A 24,821-nucleotide genomic window follows, 5' to 3' on the forward strand; every position below is an offset into this window, starting at 1 on the left:
TCAGATACTATACAGTCTCCTGAACTTTCTGTGTATACACATCAAATATTTATAAAAACAACAAAGCCAGCTGAGCAGTGGTGGTGCATGACTTTTAATACCCGCACTTCAAGTCCAGCAGCAGGTAGATCTACAGCGCAAGTTCCAGGACAACCAGGGCTGCACAGAGAAACCCTGGGTGAGGGGAAGGGGAGGAGGCAATCAACAAACCTGTGAAATACTTAGGAGTAGCCGGGGGGCGGGCGTTGGTGGAGCAACCCTTTAATCCCAGCACTCAGGAGGCAGAGGCAGGCAGATCTCTGTGAGTTCGAGGCCAGCCTGGTCTACAAAGTGAGTTCTAGGACAGCCTCCAAAGCTACAGAGAAACCCTGTCTCGAAAAAAAAAAAAAAAAAAAGATACTTAGGAGTTTAACCAAAAGTAAACAAGATCTCCACACAGAAACTACAAAACATCTGGGCGTGATGGCAAGTTTGAGCCCAGCGTGGGCTATATAACAATCCACAAAAAACAAACGAAAAGAATATACAGGACCCCAAATGTATCTATCGTTCAGTAAGCATGCTTACTATGCAAGCTTGGTGACCTGAATTTGATCTTAAGGTAGAAGAAAAAACTGACTCCACAAAGCTGTTCTCTGACCATGCATGGATAACATAGCATGTATACCCACACACATGGCATTCACTCTAGCACATACACCCTTGAAAATCATGATTTAAATAGTGAACGTGCTGGAGCCTGTGCTTACTTTTGATTAAACTGCATGTTTCTAAATTTGACATCTTGTGCAATTAGACTTCTCCTTTTCCCCTTATCACTTTAAAGAAGTGTTTTTCCTGTAGAGGCTTAGACCTACAGGTCACTAAGGAAGTGTAGAACAGCCTGGGATAATCTCATCAGCTGCCAGGTGAGAACTGTATTGCTCAAGATACAATTACTTTTTAAATCCCACTGAGACAAGTTTAACATTGCAACCAGGAAAGGAAATCCTCAGAATGAAAAGAATGTGAGAGATCTTTGGATGCAGCTCATCAGTCTGCTAGTTTATGCTGTATCACTTAAGCAATTACCAGCCTTAGTCTAAGTTCCTCTAATGATGGGAACTCATTAAGTATTGAGATAGAGAAATTTCTTTTCAATGTTGATAATATTTGTTGGTCTATGGTTATTACCTGATTCTACATCATCATCATAACTCTCCTCCTCATGCCTTTGATGTGTAAGAGTACCTTTGCTGTGTGCCTAGTTTAACTCATAAGTGATCCTATTAATTTGGGAGTTGTTATTAATGATGAATCCACTTGGGGCCTGTCTTCTGGTCTCTTTCATAGTCTTAACCATTGACTGTAGAATTCTCCCAGTAGTCTGTGCTTAATCTGCTGGCTTATGGTCACCTATCCTGAGCTTGAGCTTTTTCTGTATTTGGTTCACCTGAACAATGTAAAGATGTATGGTGTTTTCCAAAGATAATTTAGTAAGAGTGGCACTGTGTCTTTTACTATGAGTTAGCTTAGCACAATTTGCTTTACTATTGAGTATGAGTTTCCTCTAGGTAGGAACTATGTTTATATTTTCAGAACTCAAGCTGGTATGGTAAGGGCTCAAGAAAAGTTGGTTGAATGTTCCTTAAGCTTTTAGTGTAATACAAATAATATAAACCTAGAGACAGTTTGGGTGATATTTATTGTTTATGATCTAATAAATCCTGCATGGAGATCAGAAAAGCAAATTGGCAAAGCCACCAGAGAGCTCTCATCTCTACCAATGATCAGACAGAAGGGGTGAGCCACTGAACCTCAGATTGCATCTGCAGACTGCACTGCTCCCCACCAAATCTCAAACTGCTCCTGTGACTGCACTGAGCTCATTATATTCTCTCTAGTGCTGGGACTACAGGTGTGAGCTCTGTTTTTCCTTTAGACTGATTTAATCTCATGTAGCACAGGGTTACCTTGAACTCACAGAGATCCTTCTGCCTCTGTCTCCTGGGTCTTGGGATTAAAGGTGTGTGCCACCACTGCCCAGCTTCTATAGCTATAACTAGCTTTGCACTCTGATCTCCAGGCAAGCTTTATTAGATCATAAACAATATATCACTACATTTTAGCCTCATTTTTCTTCTTCCTTTCTTAGTTTAAGTAATTCCTTCTTAATTTCAGAAATAACATATAGCAGGTAGTTTGAGGGCCCAGTGATTAAGAAGATATACAACACACAGACAGACATGCACACAATGGCACACACAAAATGAAACAAAAATCTAATTCATTAGGAAATTGTAGGATTCTACTAGTGAAAGAATAAAGTTAATCTAATTTGAATCTCCTTTAAAAAAATGAAACTGAAGCCTGGAGAGCTAAATGATTGGCTAATTTCGATCTTGGTGGAGATTTTGGCAAGATCTCAAAGGACGTGAGTTAGAGTATCTATCAGAGCCAGGTTTCTGCTTGCCAGCTTTGTGTGTGCCCTTGGAGTAACTGAATCCGTCCAGATTACCTGTGACACCTCTTTCCACACTTCAGCTGTTGTCTTCTTTTTCTCTCAGGCATTCTTTGCAAAAGTCCCATGAGAAGTCATCCCTGGAGACCACACTGTTTTAATATCTGTTGTGAGGAACCCTTTGTTTCCAGGTGGACCTCATCCAACTCCTGCGTTCCTGAACGTGTTTTCCCTAACGAGAAGTCACCAGTCAGTCCCCTTTATTAAACAGAGGTTCTTTTCTCATGCAGTGTGATCTGAATACAGTTTCCCATCCCTCGACTCCTCCCAGTTTCTCCTCACCTCTTCTCCCATCCAGATCCACTCCCTTTCTGTCTCTCATTAGAAAAGACCAGGCTTCTAAGAGGTAACAGCCAAACACAGCAGTATAAAATATAATAAGATAAAATGAAAACTATTGTATTGAAGTTGGATAAGACAAACCAACAGAAAAATAAAAGAGCCCCAAGAGAAGGGACTAGAATCAGAGACCCCCTCATTTACACACTCAGGAGTCTGGGTGTGGGTCTCTGTATTTGTTCCCATCTGCTACAAGAGGAGTTCTCTGGATCTTCGAGTATGGCAGAATATCAGTAGGAGTCATGTTGTTGTGATTGATGTTATTTTAAGACCAAATAGTGAGTTGTCTGGATGTTGTCTTCAGCAGTGGATCGTAGCTGTCAGTTTGTGAAGAACAACCTATTGTCTTGGCAATAACCTCAATTGTTTGGGGATTTCCATGTGACCCTTTCATACACCTCAATTGGATGACACCCAGTCTCAAGACTGAAAGCTTTTTTTAGTGACAAAAATGGCTAGGAGGGGTTCCATCTCCTTCATTATTGTAGATTTTATTAGAATCACCTTCATATATTATAGGAAGTTCCCATACTGCCCCTCAAATGCTCTTGAATTGTGTCTTTCTGCTCATTCTCTCCCCCGACCCTGTCTCCCTTCCACCTTCCCAGGTTCCTGCCCTGATGTCCCTCAGTGGAGGAGTGACCTGCAAGATGAAATAAACCCTTTCTTCGCCAGGGTGCTTTTGGTCCTGGGTTTATCATGGCAGCATAAAGCAAGCTAACATAAGACCCAGCACATTTCTGGACATAATTTACATTTCATGAGTCAGAGTCTGTACATATGTGTATCATAAGTTTATAGGCTTGTTTCTGTTTGTTTTTCCATCTGTCTCTAGAGTGGCAATAGTTTCCAAATCATTTGAAGGGAAAACTGACCGCACAGAGCAATGGTATGGCACCCAGTACAAGCAAGAAGCTATACCAGAGGAAGTCATTCAGGTAGGCTTCAGTCACCTGTGAGTGAGTCTGAGGTGTGGGGAGCCAGGAGAGCATGAATCCCCTTGATCCCCAACATAGGTTCCAGAGTATGGAGAGTGGTGGCCCACTGTTGTCCCTGCTGTCCTGGGAAGGTGAAAGGAACTAGAGAGCTGAGGGCAGGGTTTTACATGAAGTAATGCACCCTGGCATTTTCCCGTGTGTTTGTCAACCACAAGGCTATAAGATAGTCTCCAGCTTTGTGCATCTAAGCACTGAAGCGTGGTAACACAGAGTTGCACAGTACCAGGAAGGCAAGAGATGAGGAAGTAGGAGACATGGAAGGCGGGCACCAGCTGTGGAGAGCCAGCAGCGCTGCTGCAGTCCTGGCTGGTACTCACGCTGTCTTTACTGTTTGACCCTTGAGTTTGGGTCTATGACTCAAAAGTACCAGAAAAGCTTACAAGTAATGAACTTTTTTTTAGTTATAATACAGGAAAAGAAATATTTTTTAAATTTTTATTTATTGTGTACACACAGTATGTATGTGGAGGTCAGAGGATAACTTTGTACATCAATTCTCTCCTAGCTCCACATGGGTTCAGGGATGGAGCTCAGGTATCCATGCTGGTGTATCCAGTGTACCTGATGAGATCTCTCTGGTCTAAAAAAATGCAATAATGTAAGGGGAAAAGAAATCACTGATGCTTCAGGGAGCTCTGATATTTTGATGTTCTCCAGGATGTGACTAAATCCATATTCCTAAACGGAAGGAAGTTCATCTTTTTTTAGTCAGGGCTGGGGCTGTAATAACTGAGAACAAAGAGAAACTTTTGTTTACCAAATTCTGACTGTAACAGCCTTGCCCTGGAGAATTTTTTTAAGTTTATCTGGAAGTTCAGCAGTGAGTGGTTTGCTGTGTTTCCTAGCCTCCACTCAGTATCTCTGGAGACAAGCTGCCACTTAAAAGTCCTGCTCAACATCGCCACTCTCCCCATGCCAAAAGACCATATGTGTTGACACCAAAATTGAACTGCATTGTCTACAAAGCTGTGACGTGTCAGCTAGGTAACAAGTGGCTGGATCCCGAAGTGTTAGTACTTGTTTGCCCCTTTGAGCTTTCAGTAATAAAAAGCCTTTTAGTTATGAGCCTGAGCGTTTCATAGCTGGGCCATCTCTCCAGCCAATGTGTTGTAAATTAGGGATCAACTCTCAGTGGCCTGTGATCTGACCTGCTGAAACCAGTTGGAACCAGTTCATGTGTCAATCTCAACTTAAATCTTGTCATTGTTTAGCCTTGTCTTGAATTATGGGCTCACCTAATGCTATGCGTGTCTTGTAGAAGAAATGTGGGTCAGGCATTAAGCAGCACTGAAGGGATGGCTTGTGAGAGTGCTCAGGGGGTAAAAGCACTTGCTGCCACGGCTGATTACTCAAGTTCAATCCCCAGAATCCACACAGTGCATGGAAGGAGAGAATTGATTCCTACAGGCTGTCCGCTGGCCTCCACATAGGCACCGTGGAGTGTGTGCAGCTGCATACAAAATAAGTAATTGGAAAAAGCAAGAAGTACCAAAGTGGAAGAAGCCCCAATTAGCCTGGCCTTCAGGCTGTAAATAGAGGCAGCAGCACAATTGAAAGTATAGATTTAAATATCCCTGGGTATAGATGAATGTAAAGTCCTTCTTAGTACCAGAAAGATAAACTCAAGTTGCAAGAAAATCCATCAGAATGTACTGATTCTGGTTATAGCCCCTTCGTATATGACGGGAGAATACTCCTTCCTGTTTGCTCACACTGAGCAAAGACACCTTTTTTTGTTGTTTGTAGTTGGGGTCTCATTGCCTAACCTTCTAGAAGTCACCCAGGCTGGTGTTTCGCTGGGGATCCTTCTGCCTCTGTTTCCCAAGGACTCAGATTACAGAGTGAACCACGTACTCAGATAGCACTTATTGTTGTAGACCAAACCAGAGTGTAGCCTCAGTCCAAAGACAGTAGTTTTAGCTTTTAAGTTCTGTAAATAATTGCTTTTTTTTGTGTGTGTGTGTGTTTTTTTTTATTCATCCAGAAATGGCAAAATGCTGAACTGAATGGGAAATTTAAACTTCCAACAAAGAATGAATTTATTCCTACAAATTTTGAGATTTTGTCATTAGAAAAAGATGCAACATCATATCCTGCTCTCATTAAGGTAATGTGTTGAATCTGTGGTCTGTTTGTTTGTTTGTTTGTTTGTTTGTTTATGATGGGGGTTTCTTCTTATGCTACCCAGCTCTTGGGGAGCCAAGTGATCCTCTTGCATTAGCCCCTGAATTTCTTGGGCTATTGACGTGTATTACCATACCACAGAATCAGTGTTTTTAAATTTAAAGGTCAGACCTATTACATGGAGAAATAGAGGTAATTTCTTCTATTTGGTACTTTGTTGATTTATGATTTGTTACATCCTATGAAATGCCAGAAATGTAGTAAAAGAACACAAGAAATACTATGAAGTTAAAAATGCAACAGCAAACAAAACTACTAAACAATAGAATCTAGAGGATTGCTTAGTTGCAGAAAAAAGTCAGGGCTCTAATCGACTGTAAGTCTGTTCAGAGGTCCCTCTCCATAGCCACTAAAGATCTGGTAAAGAAGTAGGTTTGTGCCACTTCATGCAAGGTTAGGTCTGAAGCCAGGAAGAAAGTCTGCCCTCAGGGGGACTGGAGAGACCTCTCAGAGGTTAAGAGCACTGCCTGCTCTTCCAGAGGACCCAGCTTCAATTCCCAGAAACCATATGGTGGCTCACAACCATCTATAATGAGATCTGGTGCCCTTTTCTGGCCTGCAGACATACATGGAGGAGGCAGAATGTTGTATTCATAATAAATAAATAAATCTTGAAGGAAGGAAGATAGGTAGGTAGGTAGGAAGGTGGGCTCGCTGCCCTAAGTATAAAGGTTCTGACATGACACAGTGGCTGCACGGGGCTCCTGGAGTTACAAGTCAGGGAAGGGTGACTGACAGGGTTCCCCTTGTTCAGCATGTTCTTTCCATGTCACTATTTCATACCTTGGATAAAGTGTGTAAAAAGTTGCAGCATATTCTTGTTTCTAAACTAACAAACTAAAGCTCACTGCCTTCCATTGTTTTTATCTTCAAATAGCCTAATAGCCAGATGAAGTTGATATTACAAGGATCATGGTTTAGAAACATGAAGTTTAATTTATCTTAATAGGTTATTCATGAGACATCGGTTTTTCTTTTAAGGTGACTAATGAATTATGGTTAAGTATAGAAGAACTGTTTTTATTAATTGCCTTTTTGGGTAGAGGTAGTGGAGATTGGATGTATAGATGTGTTCAAGTTAAGCACACATTGTACTATTGCAATATACTCTCACTCTTTATGTATTTATTTGTACAGTTCTGGGCTTGACCCCTGTTTTGCTAGGCAAAATCTCTACCACTAAACTATGTTGCTAGGCCTTGTGTTTTCTAACAGGGTCTTGCTAATAGCTCAGGCTAACCTTGCATCTGATGTAGCTAACACTAGCCTTGTCAGTCCTCTCTAGCATTCCAAATTCTGGCATTGCAGAATTCCCGTGCCTGGTTGGACTGTTTTAAATGTTGTGTCAGAGCCAGATGGTGGATGGTGGTGGTGCACACCTTTAATCCCAGTACTTGGGAGGCAGAGTCAGGGGAATCTCTGTGAGTTTGAGGTCAGCCTGGTCTACAGAGGGAGTTCTAGGACAGCTAGGGCTGCTACACAGAGAAACTCTGCCTCGAAAAAACAAAACAAAAAATTTTTGTCAAAGTAAAATGGGGAGCACATTAAATTATTTGTATCTCTTAACAGAATTTCAAGGTTTAATATGAACATTTGAGAACATTCTTGGTATAGAATAAATGAAGTAACTTATTATTGACTTGTTCATCTGGTGTGTTTTACTGCAGCACAACAAATTATTCTAAAACTTACCAGCTTCAAAACCACAGACTTCTTTTTAAAGTCAGATAAAACCACAAGATAGACTTTCTGAGGATCAGGGATCCGAAGGTGACATGGGTCAGTAGTTCTGGTTCAAGTTCTGTAATGAGGTGCTGTCTGGGGCTTTTCTCCTTGGAAGGCTAAACTTGGGCTGGAGAATTGTCTCCCAGGTTCAGTTTTGTGGTTGTTAATAGGCCTTAGGTCTTAAGCTTATAAACTTCTCAACTCTATATAGAGTTGTTTGACATGGCAGCTGGCTTTCCCCAGATGACTGACTGAAAAAGAGAAAGCAGTTTCCAAGTTGGGAGCCAGAGTCTGAACAGTTGAATCTTGGAGATAGAGTACCATCTGTCGTTTTCTGTCAGTTAGGCAGGCTAATTCTGATTAGAGCAGGACTATACAAGGGTGAATCCCAGCCAGCAAGGTTGCGGATCACCCTAGAGGCTGGCTGACACGTCCATCCTGGGTTTCTTGGGCTCCCAGTGATAGAAAGATGATGCAGAACAGTTGGTACCAATGTTTCCCATCTGTCTCCTCCACCATGTTCTCATAGCCTCATTCATGGGATGTAGAGGGCTGACTGCTTTCGCCACAGGGACTGGCAGTCTTCTCTCTGTTCTGTGTGTTTACCCGGTGCTTCAAGGTTGTGGGGCAGCAGCAACCTTCAGAATAATGTCCTTTGACCCTAAGCTTGATGGGTGCTCTGAGCAGATACTTTTGGAAAATGTTTCCCTAACCAAACTGTTTCTCTCTCACAGGATACAGCCATGAGTAAACTGTGGTTCAAGCAAGATGATAAATTTTTCTTGCCGAAAGCTTGTCTCAACTTTGAGTTTTTCAGGTATGTATTTGAATCCATCTTAGGAAATCAACAATTATATTTTTGTTGAGTTTTCTCTTCTTAAGCATCCATTCTAGAAATAATAAGGATTAGGTTTCTCCTAGACAAGAAAAGACTGCTAAGAAGTGCTTAGAATCAAAGTTAATTATTTCTTGTGTTAATTAGTGTTCCCTTCAGCTGAGTTGATTTATGGTAGCTCTTATTAGGAGGGTCTTCTTAGTCTGTGGGATTTGGGAATCTGGACAAGCTATAGATTTGTAGAGAAAGTTCATTAAGGAAAGAATTAATACTTGGAATGTTTTCATTGGTTCATTTTTTTTCAATTCTGAAACTTGCCTAGGGATGTATGTGTACAAATACATAAATTTGTGTGTGTGTGTGTGCACACGCATGCACATACGTGCATGTGTGAATAAATAAATACACGTGTTTGTGTGAGTAAATGTACACATGAATGTGTTTATACACACACACAGAGGAGGGAGATGGGGTTTGGTTTTTTGAGATAATATCTGAGAAACATACCTCCTGTAACGATGTCTACCTTTTTTTAAGAGAGGTCCATGAATGGATCCTTCTAACAATTGCAGAGTTGACCTTCACTTTCTAGTATACCCTTCAGAGGAGCAAAGCCCAGAGAACACCTTGACTCTCACCTCATTACACACCTTGAACTAAGGTCACTAAGCTGCAGTTTTCACATTCCCGATCCTCAGACATGTGTATATCTCATGGTAAAATGTTAGTGGTTTTAAGCTTCTAAATCTTAGAATGCCTTAGAATAATGTAAACTAACTCAGTCTAGCTTTCTCCTGCCTTAGCCTTAGTGTTGGGAATACAGCCACACACTACCAAACCTGGCTCATACTGTAATTTTACATTTCTAAAATAAATGTTTTCTTAAAAATGAATTTATCACTGGTCAGTGGTGGTGCACACCTTTTATCCTAGCACTCAGGAGTCAGATGCAGGCTGTGAGTTTGAGGCCAGCCTGGTCTATAGAGTGAGCTTCAGCATAGCTAGGGCTACACAGAGAAACCTTGTCTTGAATAACAGGAAGAGACAGACAGACAGACAGACAGACAGACAGACAGACAGACAGACAGAGAGAGAGAGAGAGAGAGAGAGAGAGGAAATGTATGTTTTGTGTGTGTCCTTTTTATCTTTTCAGAAATAGGATTAAATTATGCATACTTTGTACATTGAATCATATTTACTTAAAAATTACAGTTTTTAAGACCCTGTGAATAATATGTACGTGTATAATATCTGATTTTAATATATTTGAGCCAGAATTTACTTATTTCAGTGGAATCATGTCTTTTGAAAGTTAAACTTTGGCCTCTTCCAGTATCCTACACACACAGTTGTATGACTTGGTACTTTAGGACATTTGTAATTCTTTTCTAAGGTTGAATCAGATGGCATTGACCCACTAATCTTGGCAGTACTGACTTTCAGCCCCACCTGACATCGTGGGCTTACTTTGTTTTGATGGGCTGGCATTCTCACCCCACTCCCACCCGCAATCCACTGTGCGTGGGAGTGTATAATGCCGTAAGTTTAAAGCCCCTCATTGCCTAAAGAACATGTCATCGTATGCAGTACTGTAAGAGAATTAAAGCAAGGTCAGAGAGATGACTCAGCAGGTAAAGGTGTTGCCACTAAGCCTGATAATCTGAGTTTGATGGAGCCAAGTACCACAAGTTGACTTCTGAATTTTATGTGTGCCATATAATAGATAATAGATGTGTGTGCAGATAGATGCATATATTTTTTAAAAGAGAGAATTAAATGGCAACATCCATTTAGTTTTTTTTCTCTTTGACTTTATTCACTGTTTTTCCCCCATAACCCTGTCACCACCTGGTGTATCAGACTTGAGCTTACTTGCTTGTCTCTTCCAGTTAAGCTATAAACGCTGAGCAATCCTCATCTGCTCTCAATGCCTAGAGAGCATGTAGTAAGTGTATAGTGACGCATACTGTTGAGTGTGTGGCACTTTCTTTGGTGTTGATAGAGGTAAGCAGTGTTGTATAGTCAACTAAGCAGGCTAACTTACGTTTGAATCCTAAACTCTGGTGCTGCCAACCCAGGTGCCTTCGGGAAAACAGCTTCCTGTCTGAGAGATAAAAGTTTACCTGTTACATGCTACAGTTGCTTCTCTTTTCATACACTCTCACATAGATATTTTCATACTGTAAGTTTTTAAATCCTGGCTACTTCATTAATGTTTGTTTTGGTGGTGCTGTAATTCTATTGATTAGGAGTAAGCCAATATTTTCACAGTTCTGTCAAATCTTTCTCCTTTAAGGCCATACAGTTAAAGCACACAGGTTTCTCAGTCACATCTTTCTGTACTTTAAGAGAGTAGCTTGCTTGGAGAGAGAAGACATGCCGATGCAGGATCAGCACACCCAGTTATGCGTCTGCCCAGCTGCTGAAGGACGGCCATGCTCTTTACCCTTCCCTTCTCTCACCTGACTTTCCTTTGCAGCTGTTAGCTCTCTGTGCCAGCGGCTCTCATCCTGCGGGCGTGAGCCTTTCACAGGGGTCACAGATCAGATATTCTGCATATTTACATCACCATCCATAACAGTAGTAAAATTATAGTTATGAAGTAGGTTGGGGTCTCCACAAGATGAGGAACTGTAGTGCAGGGTCGCAGTATTAGGAAGTTGAAGACCACTTAGCCTATGCCATCCGAGATAATCCGGTCTTTCTTCACCGCCGCCAATGCACACATGGAGCGTGTTTCTGACGTCTTCCTTCTTAGACCTTTTCCTCCCCATGACAAAAAGAAGCGGATTCGAGAATTCAACCATGCCCTCAGGAAATGAAATGAGCTCCTGTTCAGTTTCTTCGCCTGTCTCGGAAGGCCGCATCGCATTGGGAAGCAGTGTACCATTTCTTTCACTGTCAACATTCTCTTCCAGCCCATTTGCTTATGTGGACCCCTTGCACTGTAACATGGCCTATTTGTACCTTGAGCTTCTCAAAGACTCACTCAACGAGTATGCATATGCAGCAGAGCTAGCGGGCCTGAGCTATGACCTCCAAAATACCATCTATGGGATGTATGTAAGTACCCATGTCTCAGCCTTCCACTCAGCAACATTTTTATATTGATTTGATGGAAGCATTTTTAATTGTGGGTATGAGTTTAATTTCTTTTAAAAATCTTCATGGCTTATCATATTTCTCTTTAATTTTTACGTTAGCTTTATTCTAACATTCCACTGTATGCAGAGTTTCTTTTTTTTTAAAACATCTTTCATCAGAATGTCATATTTTTCTCCTCAAACAAAATTGTGCCCAATCTAGGTTTAACTCTCACCCATTCTGTATCTGAGGTCTTGAGGTTCAGAAAACAAAATGAAGTCATGTCTTTGTAAAATGTGAGGTTGGCCTACCCTGTCTCCTCAGAAGGCAGAGCATGAGGCTGCATATCCATACTCTTCGGTCATGTTTCTTCATTGTCATGCCACCGTGTGAGGTGTCAAAGCATTTCTTTTGTTTTTCTTTTTGTTAGTCGCTACATTTATGCTGATCCTCTCCATTGCAACATGACATACCTGTTTATCAGGTTATTGAAGGATGATTTAAAAGAGTATACATATGCAGCACGCCTGTCAGGTTTGAGCTATGCCATTGCATCAGGAATGAATGCAATACTTGTAAGTAAAATGGAAACCAAAGAAAAGGCACCACTCTGTTATAGAGCTTTCTGTTGAGCTTGGGAAACTATTAACGCCTGCATCTTTAAACAGGAAGGCTGATGGTTTTCTTCCTGCACCTTTTCAGTGACTGGAAGATTCAAATTAGTACTAGCCCACTAATAAGTGACTGGGAGAACTTAGTGCATTGTGTGAACATGTATGTATGCTACATGTATGTGCATGTTTTGTTTGAGATGTTTAACATACTAATCCTAAAAGCATGTTTTTTTCCCAGTGTATTTGAGTCCTTTTCTATTCATAAGTAAAAGCTATTTGTTATTACCTTGGGGCTTGAATTACGTAAGCATCCTTTATTTCTATAGACGGAGTAGAAAGTTCTGTGATCAGGTCCACCTGGCAGTTTATTTTGTGGCATGTTTCATTAACTGCTTTACATGTGCTATTCCTACGTCCTACCCTGGATGACATCTCAGTTTGAAGTTGACATCCGTTTAATGGCGCACATTCCTTCTCACTGGTCTAGAAGCAGTTTAGTAAAAACTGAGATGAGCACATGTCCCAAAACTTTAATTTTCATCTGTTTTGCAGTAGTGTTCTTTTTCTTTTTGACAACATTATTTCTCAGGTAGCTGTTGTTTAATGTGTAAAAACAGGTATAGTCTATCCATTTTCAGATTCTATAGATTGAGAGTTAGAAATCAAAATTAGCCACAAATATTAAAGAATCAGTCTCTTTTGTTCCTCACTCGTGACTTTTAGCAGCTATTAGCATTTGTCTATGGTAGAGCAGGCTTTCTGATAGTTGTTGTAGTTCTGTGGTGGAGGACTTTCACTCCAGCTGTGGGTCTGTCATTCATAGAGGGAAGTTCTTGCAGTGTGTCCTGTGCTGCTCCTGGTGCTGCACACAGATATGTAATCATGGCCTCTCCCTTCCTTGCAATCTGAATGTGAGGCTTTCAGAGGCTGGTAAAGTAAGAGATTCTAAGGCAAAATCCTCATAGTATATACACTATATTTTCCCTACAAGTTTGTTTGCTGTTGGCATCTAGTACATCAGTAGAACTTATAAAATAAGCAGCTAATTAAGATTGTGGTTCCTTAACGGATAACACTAAATGAGAGTAGCATTAGACTATGAAATATAAAATTAGGGCTGCCTGGTTTTTTTCCCTTAGAGGAGGCAGGTAGTTGAGACAGGGTCTTGCTGTGTGTTCCTGACTAGCCTGGAACTGGCTGAATAAACCAAACTGGCCTCAGTCATGGAACTGCTTGACTCCTAGTTACATCCAACCAGAGCTGATTATTTAAATATTTCCAAACAGTTTTGGGATGTGTCCAACAGCTTGGTAACAGTCTCCTATGATTTCTGCCTTCTTACTACATTCATAAAGGTATTGATTCTGGGGCTGGAGAGATGGCTCAAAGGTTAAGAGCACTGGCTGGTCTTCCAGAGGTCCTGAGTTCAAATCCCAGCAACCACATGGTGGCTCACAAACACCTATATTGAGATCTGGTGCCTTCTTCTGGCCTTCAGGCAGAGCACTGTATATATAATAAACAAATAAATCTTTTTTTAAAAGTATACTATTATTGCCGGGCGTTGGTGGCGCACGCCTTTAATCCCAGCACTCCGGAGGCAGAGGCAGGCGGATCTCTGTGAGTTCAAGGCCAGCCTGGACTACCAAGCGAGTTCCAGGACAGCCTCCAAAGCCACAGAGAAACCCTGTCTCGAAAAACAAAAAACAAAAAAACCCAAAAAGTATACTATTATTAATCAGAAAGTCTTTCTTAAGAGAAAATTTAGGAGCTTTGGGTGTCACTCCATAGAGGAGTGTATACTTTGCATGGCCCTACACAAAAAAAAGAAAAAGATAAAATTTAAAACACATTCTGTAATTAAGTTTGATGCAGTGAGAACATGAATGTTGTGGTGTGGTGGGTATTATTATGTCTTGGTATCAGGTGAGTTTACCTACTGTTGATTTTATTTGGGAAAGGGTATTGTTTAATATGAAGATGGCTAGTGTTAAAATACAATACATAATATACCTAGTATTGGGATTTTGAAAGTGTTTTAAAATCAAACTTAAAGATTAAGCTGTTGAATGTTTTGTAAAGTTGTAATACCTTCAACTCTTTCTGTAGCTCTCAGTGAAAGGTTACAATGACAAACAGCCAATTTTGCTAAAGAAGATTACTGAAAAAATGGCTACTTTTGAGATCGATAAAAAAAGATTTGAAATTATCAAAGAGGCGGTAAGTCTTGTAACATGTTTCTATACTTTTTATTAACACAGTTGCATTGCCATATTATAAAAATTGCTAATAATGGAAAGAGGGTTGGGGAAGAAGCATTTATAGTCCGGAATCATTGTCATCTTTGCTGTATTCTGCTTAGAAAGCTGAGCCCACCAGTGTACACCTGACTGTCAGCTTCAAAGCCTACTAGCATTGCAGAACTAGCTTTGCAGGAAGCTCCAGTGGCAGTGAGAGACTTTTTAGTTTTCACCCCAACCTTCATTTCAGACAAACACATGCATGGGAAGACAGAGGTCTGCCTACCAGAAGAGCTTTCTTAACTTGTAGTGCACCTTTAGGGCTGATGTGCCTTCTGCTGAAATCTGTGTCATGATTAATGGAAGTACAGAATGGATAGTTACTTTTAACCAAGACCTTCATTTATATGCCATGATAAACTGTCAGTTTTCAGTTGAGCATCCAGTAGCTACTATCCCTGTTACTTGCTTATGGAGACCTTGGAGATGTGCTGTATCCAAGGATCCCTGGGAATTACTTTCTGAGGCATGCAAGACATCCCATAGTGAAGGCATTTAGATACCCGTCAGATGCCAGAGGTTAAAGACGCTGCCTGGACAATGGAAATGCATGCCAATTAGTTTAAGAACCAGAGAAGGGTAGTTACTGTTCCTAATTATATAGAAGAGAAAGAAGTAAATATCCTTGCATTCCAGTTACACATAATTCATGTAGAAGTTGGATTGTAGCTGATTTTTAATTGACTTTGGAATTTAATGAACCCATGCTTCCCTTCCCTAGTACATGCGGTCTCTTAATAATTTCCGGGCTGAGCAGCCTCACCAGCATGCCATGTACTACCTCCGCTTGCTGATGACTGAAGTGGCCTGGACTAAAGATGAGTTAAAAGAGGCCCTGGACGGTGAGATTCCTTCTACTTAATATCCTGCCCTGATTCTAGTCATTCTGTCGTCTAAGGGCTGCATAGCAAGAGCCTCAGAACTCTCTATGCTTCAGTGACATTTACCAACTGTCTCCACATCCAGCCCTGCCTACCGGTTAAACAGGAACAAGGGTTCCTGGGTGGGGGACGAGGGTTGGGAAGCATAAATAGAAAGATGATTTTGATAAACATGGCATAGGTGAATGTTACACCAGGATGTTAGAAAGGGTTCCCAAGGCCGCACAGTGGGAGTGAATGTTCCAGTTCTGCAGCAGCTTCAGGTGTGTCTGTGTGTGACCTTTAAAATTAATTAATACAGTAGTCAGACTTTTGTATTGAAAATAACACCCATAAATACCTGACTCATCATGGGTATATAGCTAATTAACTTAAACTAGTTCCTAAAGAAGGACCAGCGCATGTAAAGGAATGTGGGAAGTAGGAAAGTTACTACTGGACACTGTATAACCATTGCCACAGGCAGTATCCACCTGGAGATGCTAGAATTAGTAAAACTTTGAGGGAAATCCAGTAGTGAGATTGTTCAGTGGGTAAAGGGGCTTGCCACCATGCCTGATGACGTGGGTTGGAGTCCCCAGTACCCATGTGGTGGGAAGAGAGAGCTGACTCCTGTGTTGTCCTCTGGCCCCTACACTCAGCACCTCCACCACTTACGTGAATTGCTACTCTTCACCCTAGACCACCACACATACTAAATAAATAAAAAAATAGTGTAATACAACTTTAATTTAAAAAAATTTTGAAGGAAAGCTGTCTCAAACTTTCTTCAAACAGATTAATTCTAATGGGAAAGTTTTGGTTTTGGCTTTGATAGACTTTGGAAGTAGGCACTTTCAAATTGCTTGTTGAACATAGATGAGTCACTCCATTATTACCCAAAGAATAAAATAATACATTTACAATGAAAACACCTGGTAGACACCACCTTAACTAGGTAATTTGTGATAACACCATGACACGCCCACCTCAGCAGTTTGATGTACATTGCCTCTGTGATGCTTCTTCCTTCATGCTAGTGTGTAAATGTAGTTTGGTCTTGAGAAGACACTAGATAAATAAAGGAGTTCTGAGGAACTGTCTCCAGTGAGAGAACAATACGGCTATGCAGCAGCTAATTGCAATATAGGATTATAGGGTAGATCCTAGAGAGAAAAGGGACATTGATGTAAAAACTGAAATCCAAGGCACACCTTAACCCCAGCATTTCGGTGCAGAGACAGGTAGATCCTGGTGAGTTAAAAGCCAGCGTGGTCTATCTACATAGCAAATTCTAGACCAGCCAGGGCCACCCAGTAAGACTATGTCTCATAAAACAAACAACAAAAAACTAAGACTGAAATCCAATTAAAGCCAGTACTTGGGTTAACAGTATTATTGTATTAGCTGGTTAGAGTGCTTGGCTAACATATACAAAGTTTAATGTATAAGACCTTGACCTCCAAAGCCACAGAGAAACCCTGTCTCGAAAAACCAAAAAAAAAAAAAAGACCTTGAAAAAAACCACAGTGTATATCAGTATTGATTGCTTAGGATTTGATAACCATATTGTCATTACTGAAAGATGATAACTGATTGAAGGGTGAAATACTCTAGTACTTTTGCAAATCTTATATAAATCTGAAATTATTTCAAATACAAAGTTTTGTTTGTTTTAAGACTTGTATGTAGATCTTACTATTTCTTTCGTATTTGCAGATGTTACCCTCCCCCGACTTAAGGCCTTCATACCTCAGCTGTTGTCACGGCTGCACATTGAAGCCCTTCTCCATGGAAACATAACAAAGCAGGTGCGAGGTGAAGTTTTAGCAGTCTTTTGTGGATCACTGTAAGAGATTATTTCCTCTATTCTGTCTCAAGACTTACCCAGCACAATGCTAAGCACACAAGAATTAATGAGCTTTCTCTGTGGGAGAAGATAGGAAGAACATGCAAGAAATACAAGTAGGGTAGTTAACTGAGGCTCATAGCTGTCTTCACTGCTATTGCCTGGCCTACACAGTCAAAGAAGGAATGGGAATCATTATCCCTACTCTCTGTTGATTCACATAATGTAGAAATCAGGCAATCTGCATACAAGCCCTGACACTGCCACATACTAGATATATAATCTTACGAAAAGGCCTCACCTCCGCCCTGCAAGTCAGAGTGGTAGAAACACCTACACCATGGGTTACAAGGATTTGAAAAGCACATGGAAAACACTAGAAGATCCCCATGGCAGTCTGTCTCAAGAGCCCTTACTCCCTACCACTCTATATGTCCTCCAAAACAGCATGCCCCAGGGCAGATGCTTCCTCAACTTAGGTTAACTCACAGTATACTCTTATGTTTATCTCTTCTATTTGGCTTCTATCCTCAAGATTCCTGACATGGGACTAACTTTTCCTTACCAGCACCTCCATCGTTAGAAATGCCTTTATTCCCTGCTGTCAGTACTAAGTAGATGATTACTTGAATTTCTGTTTCTTTTCACTACTACGGTATTGACTGGCAAACTCAATTTTTATCTATTTGCATAGGATAAGATGAATTTAATAGTTAAAAATCTATTTTATGGTCATCTAAGCTTTATAAGTATGTTTTGATTATTGTAATGGGCTATCCCGTATTTTGTTTTGATTTTCACAGCAGGTTATACTCATATATTTTTATAATATGCTATGATATTTCTTCTTCAGGCTGCGTTGGGAATTATGCAGATGGTAGAGGACACCCTTATTGAGCATGCTCACACCAAGCCTCTCCTTCCCAGTCAGCTAGTTCGCTACAGAGAAGTTCAGCTCCCTGACAGTAAGTGAGATGTTAAAACTTTGAAAATGGACTGCTCTTGCGTAGTAATGTGCTTGTTACAATGAGTTGAATACACTTGGAAAATTATATATGCTTTCATGTCAGAGATCTACGGTAAGCCTCTGTAATATATAGAAATAGGATTACAAGTTGGTAGTTTTGCCAGAGAATTCTCTTAATTGGTGAGCCATGTACATGAAATTGAAGGCAGGCAGTGATTTTGAGGAGACTGATATTGGAACTCACTAGTACTTGAATATAGAGGAGTTAGAGAATAAAACTGTGTGCCACATGGTGTGGTATACACCTTTAATCCCAGCACTCAGGAGGCAGAAGCAGGCGGATCTCTGTGAGTTTGAAGTCAGCATGTGCTACAAAGAGAGTTCCAGGACATCTAGGACAGATACACAAGGAAACAGCTAATAAGATATGAACTGTGAGGGCTAGAGAGATGGCTCATCAGGTAGGGTCATGTGCTGTTCCTGGAAAGAACCTGACTTGAGTTCCCAACACCCATGTTGGCGGGCTTAAAATTTCCTGTAACACTAGTTCCAGGGAATTTAATGCCCTCTGACCTCCACAGGTACCTGCACTTATGATCACAGATACACACTCACGCACATGTACACACACTAGATAGATAGATAGATAGATAGATAGATAGATAGATAGATAGATAGATAGATAGGTAGATAGGTAGGTAGGTAGGTAGGTAGGTAGGTAGGTAGGTAGGTAGATAGGTAGATAGGTAGATAGGTAGATAGGTAGATAGATCTTGCTGAGTTTGGTGGTGACTTGGGAAACAGGACTTTCAGGCTAGTCAGGACTACCTAGTGAGAATCTTGTCTAAAATTAACAAAAAGAAAGCTGGCTGGATGTGGTTTAGCTGGTAGAGTGCTTGCCCAGCACACAGAAAGCCTTTGATTTGATCCTGGCATATGATAAAAGTGAGCGTGGTGGTGCATTTGTAATCTCAGCACTTGGGAAGTAGAAGCAGGAGAGTAAAAAATCAAGACAGTAAGTTAGAAACCAGCCTGGGGTAAATGACTATGTGTCAAAAATAAAAACTGAGGAAAACTAAGAAGCAGCTGAAATCATGGCACCCATTGGAAGACCGTTGGAATCGTTGGCAGGAGTAGTTTTATGATGGTCACAAGTACAGATAACAACATATTCCTTATGTGTATATTTTTCAAAGGGGATAACATTAGAAAGTACTTTTATTTTTATGTCACTTTTATTTATAGTCACATTAGCAGTGGCTTCTTTTGATGTAAAAGACAATGAGCATTGTTTCAATGTGGAAACTCTAATGGGGAGCATACTAGACCAGGAGTGAGGGCGTGGCCACTCTTTGGCCACACTCCACTGTTGGTGTTCCTGTGCGTGCACTGTCTGTGTCCCCTGCTCACAGCTCTTTACCTCCTGAAATGGTGTTCCTTTTCCCCGCTTCTAGGGGCCCGTGTCTAGATTCTGGTCCTCTTCCCTGGCCTGTCATACTCCTCTATTTTAGTTGGTTTTGCATAACTATGACAAAATACCCAATCTACAGTAAGGAGAAGTTTGTTTTGAATCACAGTTTTGGAAGTTTGGCATCCTGGGGAGTTGGCCATTTGCTTTTGTACCTTTAACAAAGCAGAATATCATGGTAGGATGACATGGTGAAGGAGTTCCTCACCTCATGGCAGCCGGGAAAGGGGAGGCCAGGGTTCCTATGTCCCTTTCAAGCACAATTTCCAAAGATTTAACTTCTTTCCACTAGGTCCCACCAAATAAAAAAGCATTTACCACCTCCCAGGAGCATCTAAGGCTAGGTATCACGCTGGAGTGCAGTGGTAGGGCATCCATCCAGCATGTGCAAGGCAACTTGGGGCAAACTATAACAGCCACTAAACTTTCTCTGATGTCCTCAGCTGGGATAACTACCTGTGAGTTTTTCAGAACACTTTGAAGCTCTCAGCACTTTAGCTCTTTCATGTGAATTAAAGGGCAACACCATTTTATGAGATTATACATTCCTTTAAAGCCAGGGTTCTGCGTTGAGTAGCTACTGAACAACTCAAATATGTTATTACTTCACGCCACCTCTGTTGAGCACAGCTAGTTCTGCTGTCGTGCCTGGCCAGTCATCACAAAGCAGTTGATGGTTATCAGGTGCTGCTTCTAGAGTGTTCCTCGGTCAGGGCCGCACAGCAGAGAGGAAGAATTAGAGCTGCTGAGTAAGAGCCATCCCATTGGGCTGAGCACAGAGCTCTGAGGTTGAGCACATACTTAATGGCTGGTGGGGTTGGCCCTGGGTTCAAGCCTCAAACCGAAAGGAAAAGAAACTGCAGCACTTACCTCCACTCAGAGTGATCCAGTCTCGAACAGAATTTCAAAGTGGAGTTTTTCATGCCCCTTCCTTCCTTTCCTCTCTTAGGACCCTGTCTTTTGCCTCCTGGTTGCTCCATCAAATTCCCTTAAGCTCAGAAATAGCACAGTTTACATCTCATTCTGAAAATGAAAGTGTCAGAAAATCCCTCTGATTTAGCTGACTGCAGATGTGAATGTTTAAGTAACCCTCACCTGATGCGCCTGGGAGGCGTCCTAGCTGGAAAGAGCGTCTTCTGCACTGTGAAGAGGGAGCTCCTTTGAGATGCCTGTGAAGAAGAGGGAAAGGTGGCACCACCCACTGTGGGCTACGGCCAGGATGAGCTGTACTCTACCCTAAAAATTACCCATCAAGAAAATGCTCCACTGTGGGGTATGGCCAGGATGGGCTCTACTCTACCCTAAAAATAACCCATCAAGAAAATGCTCCACAGACATGTCCACAGATCAGTCTGATGGAGGCCGTTCCTGTGTGATATTCCCTCCTCCCAAGTATGTCTAGATTTATATCCAATCGATGAAAACTAACCAGCACAATGGGTTATATTATAGCAAGTTCAAGGCCAGCCTCAGCCACCTGGTGAGACTTTGTCTCAAAGATACTAAGATTAAAAAAAATACTAAGTAAGTAAATATACCATTAGCTTTATTAAATCACAGATAAAATTCTTTTCTTTTTGACACTTCTTAGGAGGATGGTTTGTTTATCAGCAGAGGAATGAAGTTCACAATAACTGTGGCATCGAGATCTACTACCAGACAGACATGCAGAGCACCTCAGAGAACATGTTCCTGGAGCTTTTCTGTCAGATTATCTCTGAGCCTTGCTTCAACACCCTGCGCACCAAGGAGCAGTTGGGTGAGAAGGCAATGGGGATCACAGGATACTGGAGACTGCAATGAACAGCTTTTATTCTCAGCAGACATTTCCCACTGGAGAATCTCATGGGGTTGTGTATCAAGCCTGCTATATCTAGAGATACTTGTGAAAACCTTGTTTATAGGGAACTGCTTCTAAAAGATGAGCCGTTGATATCTTGCAGATACAGGAACTGTTACTCTTTTTCTTTTTTATCCTCCTCTTCTTCCTCCTTTAGTTCTTCTCCTCCTCTTCCTTTCTTCTTGTCATGGTGAGGAGATTGAATGCAGTTTCCTCTTTAGGTGCTAGGCATGTCCTTAGCCCTAGTGTTAAAGCGATTCTTATAAATGAGGTGATGCTGGCTTTCCATTGACTGCCATAAAGAGGACATCTTACGTTATAGGGAGGGAAGAAAGAGTACTAAGAGTAGGCTTATAGGTAGGGAGGCAGGAAGCCAGTCCTACAGGGGAATTTAGCTTAGCCACACTTTGAGTTTCTGAGGACAGGTACTATCTCTTCCTCATCCTGTACCCCAGGCACAGGAGGAACTAAGTGCTTGCAGTTTTAGAGACGGTTAAAAGTCTTGGCGATCCTGACAGGTTTGATTAATGAGGAAAGCGTTCACACTTGGAAGGTGAAGGAAGGTGAGGCATCATCCTGCGCTACCTAGACAGTTCTAGGCCATTCTGAAAGGAACCATGAGACCCAATCAAAAAAACCAAACAGCTAGAACAAAGAGAAGTTCAAAGAAACCTCCATAACAGCTTGGAAGAAACATTTTGAAAGGGTTTGGCTGTCTCTCTCCACATACCCTATCTTGTAGAGTAACTCCATGCTAGGTGCTGAGCATGGCAAATGGACACATTATGGATGGTCCCGCCTTTAAGGAGCTCAAAATGGCCGATCTAGAGAGGTGTGATTATGTTTCAGTGCAGTCAGTGTTCCTGGGAGAGCTGTGCAGAACTGCTGAAAGAAAAAGCCAAGAGCTAAATGGAGAAAAGGGTTGAGGGTGTTGACTGTGGGGGCAAGGTGACTGGCGCCCTCTGAGGACTGCTACTTCCTCACAGTGGGACATAATGACATGACACCCAGTGTTGACTGCAGTCTGGTGTGCACAGGAGCTGTTCACTATCTGTGGCTGCCTGGTGTGCCTTATGCACTGTTGGTAGCTAAGGAGTGGAGCCTCCACATCTCCAAGCTCTCTCAGGCCAGTATCTACAGCCTGACTACCTGAGTACTGTGCCTGAATGGTCGACAGATAAGAATGACCCAGACCTGTTCATGATCTGAAGCACTTAGCACGCTCTCCAGGTCTGGCGTCACAGCCACAGACTGTGATTGTTGCTCCTGGGCCACAAAGGGTGCCTAGTGGCACATGCTGAGCCTGCCACCGGTTATGCACTGGAATTCCATTCTGACAAGGTGGCTGTCTATGACTGCAAAGGGTACTACCTGGCATCATCTAGGCTCAGTGATACACATGAGACAGGAAAGACCACCAAGGTGGGCAAGGACAAGGTCTTTGTCCTGAAACTGCCGTACCCAGGTTTGCCTCAGGAACCAACTAGAGGAGCTTGTCCATGCGCCAGAACACGGAACTGTTGACTACTCACAATGGAGAGACTGACGCACAGTGGCAAGTGTTGGATGCTAAAAGCCACCAGAGGTGTGCAATTTACTGTGCACCAAGGAGGCCTGATGCTACTTTGACATCTCGTGATGATGACTCGCATTGCAGCCATCCAGTGGGAAGACTGTGACTGCCAAGAACGAGCAGTTGACTGTCCCACTTAGAGATGCAGACCTCTTACCCACAAACATGGTCAGTAGTCCCCCATTCCATACAAAGTATGGTGTTATTGGTTGCCACACAGTCACAGGTACCTTGGACACCAACCACCGTAACTCACGGCCTGTGCCCAAATTGTGAACCCTGCCTTGCTCTGAGAGTAAGTGCTAGCACTGTTTGCTTCATATGGGCAGCTCCTCTAGACCCTATCATATACAGGTGTTCAGTACCCCAATGTGGTTCCCCGGAAGGTATCACCCACCTGTGATAGTTTCAGAGAAAAAAATCCACTTGGACTTTTCTTCTTCTGGCTACCAAAGCCTTATCTACATCTAGAACTTGCCCATGGAGATTTTATACTATAGGCTTCACTACTGAATTTGAGCAGGAAGATGTAGCAAGAATGGCTTTGGACTAGAAAGAACAAAATAAAACAATGTCAGTCTTCAAAAGATGGGAGGTGAGAGGTCAAAAAACAAGTTGGTGAAGGGGTGCACGCAAGCACACAAGACGTTGATAGATCTGTGACCTTCGTCTGCCCTGGCCTAGAGAGTCGGGTGGCCCAGAGCTGTTCCAGAGACAGATTATCAAGTAAATGCATTGTAGAGCCAGAGTCATGTGTGGAACTCAGGAGTTAGGACTAGGCTGGGGCATGACGTGAGCCCAGCAGTTTGTGGAAATGGGAATAACGAGTTTAGACAGTCGACTAAGAAAGTCACAGAATATGAATTTGAAGGATGGACAGGGTCAGCCTCAAGCCTCAGCTGAGCCCCTCAGCCCTGTCCTGAGGAAGACCATGTCTTAAATGGCTGTATTTCTTCAGGTGTGAATGAGCTAGATTCTCTTTTCTCTGAAAGACTAAAGTGGTCTGAGTCTAAAGCCAAGATCCTGACTGGCTGTGTGTGTGTGTACTTCAGGCTATATTGTCTTCAGTGGACCTCGCCGAGCCAATGGCATCCAGGGCTTGAGATTCATCATCCAGTCAGAAAAACCACCTCATTACCTGGAAAGCAGAGTGGAAGCCTTCTTGCTCACCATGGAGAAGGCCATAGAGGACATGACAGAGGAGGCCTTCCAGAAACACATTCAAGCACTAGCCATTCGTCGACTTGACAAACCAAAGAAACTCTCTGCAGAGTGTGCTAAATACTGGGGAGAAATCATCTCGCAGCAGTACAATTATGACAGAGGTAACATAAAAAGAACTCCATTATGGCATGTGGGGATAAAATTTGAGAGCATCAAAGCCATTCTATACAACACTTGTTTTGTGGGTGCTTCAGTATTGATTTAGCAGCAGGGTAGGGCTGCACTTTAAAAAATGTGTTTTTTAAAAATTATTATTTACTATGTTTCACACTAATTTCACTGTTTCTTCTGACTCTGAACACTGATACATGAGTGTCTGTTTCCATATGTGACTGGGGGGAAATGCACAGTTCAGTTCAGGAGTCTCCAGAGATGTCCATTCTCAGATGTAAAAGAGCTGTGTGGTGCAGGTCCTGTGTGTCCGGTTCCCATTCCATGAAGAGGTTTAGCAATGGAGCCAC

General features: G+C 41.9%; 1 protein-coding gene across 5 annotated transcripts in view; it reads left to right on the top strand.

The window, feature by feature from the left end:
• The window catches only part of Ide (insulin degrading enzyme), an 89,470-nt gene that overhangs the window by 57,102 nt on the left and 7,547 nt on the right, over positions 1-24,821 (top strand). For 4 of the 5 annotated variants that reach the window (XM_005063650.4, XM_040744995.1, XM_040744992.1 and 1 more), the window contains 10 exons: positions 3,675-3,777; positions 5,822-5,944; positions 8,481-8,563; positions 11,500-11,644; positions 14,389-14,499; positions 15,301-15,421; positions 17,159-17,250; positions 18,142-18,253; positions 21,315-21,482; positions 24,189-24,461. In XM_005063650.4, the coding sequence (XP_005063707.1) occupies positions 3,675-3,777; positions 5,822-5,944; positions 8,481-8,563; positions 11,500-11,644; positions 14,389-14,499; positions 15,301-15,421; positions 17,159-17,250; positions 18,142-18,253; positions 21,315-21,482; positions 24,189-24,461 (1,331 nt within the window). Of the gene's footprint in view, positions 1-3,674; positions 3,778-5,821; positions 5,945-8,480; positions 8,564-11,499; positions 11,645-12,095; positions 12,241-14,388; positions 14,500-15,300; positions 15,422-17,158; positions 17,251-18,141; positions 18,254-21,314; positions 21,483-24,188; positions 24,462-24,821 lie in introns of all 5 variants that reach the window. The other variant, XM_021224833.2, reaches the window with a different exon arrangement.

This window comes from Mesocricetus auratus, unplaced genomic scaffold (genome assembly GCF_017639785.1).
Source record: "Mesocricetus auratus isolate SY011 unplaced genomic scaffold, BCM_Maur_2.0 Super-Scaffold_4256, whole genome shotgun sequence".
Lineage (NCBI taxonomy): Eukaryota > Metazoa > Chordata > Mammalia > Rodentia > Cricetidae > Mesocricetus > Mesocricetus auratus.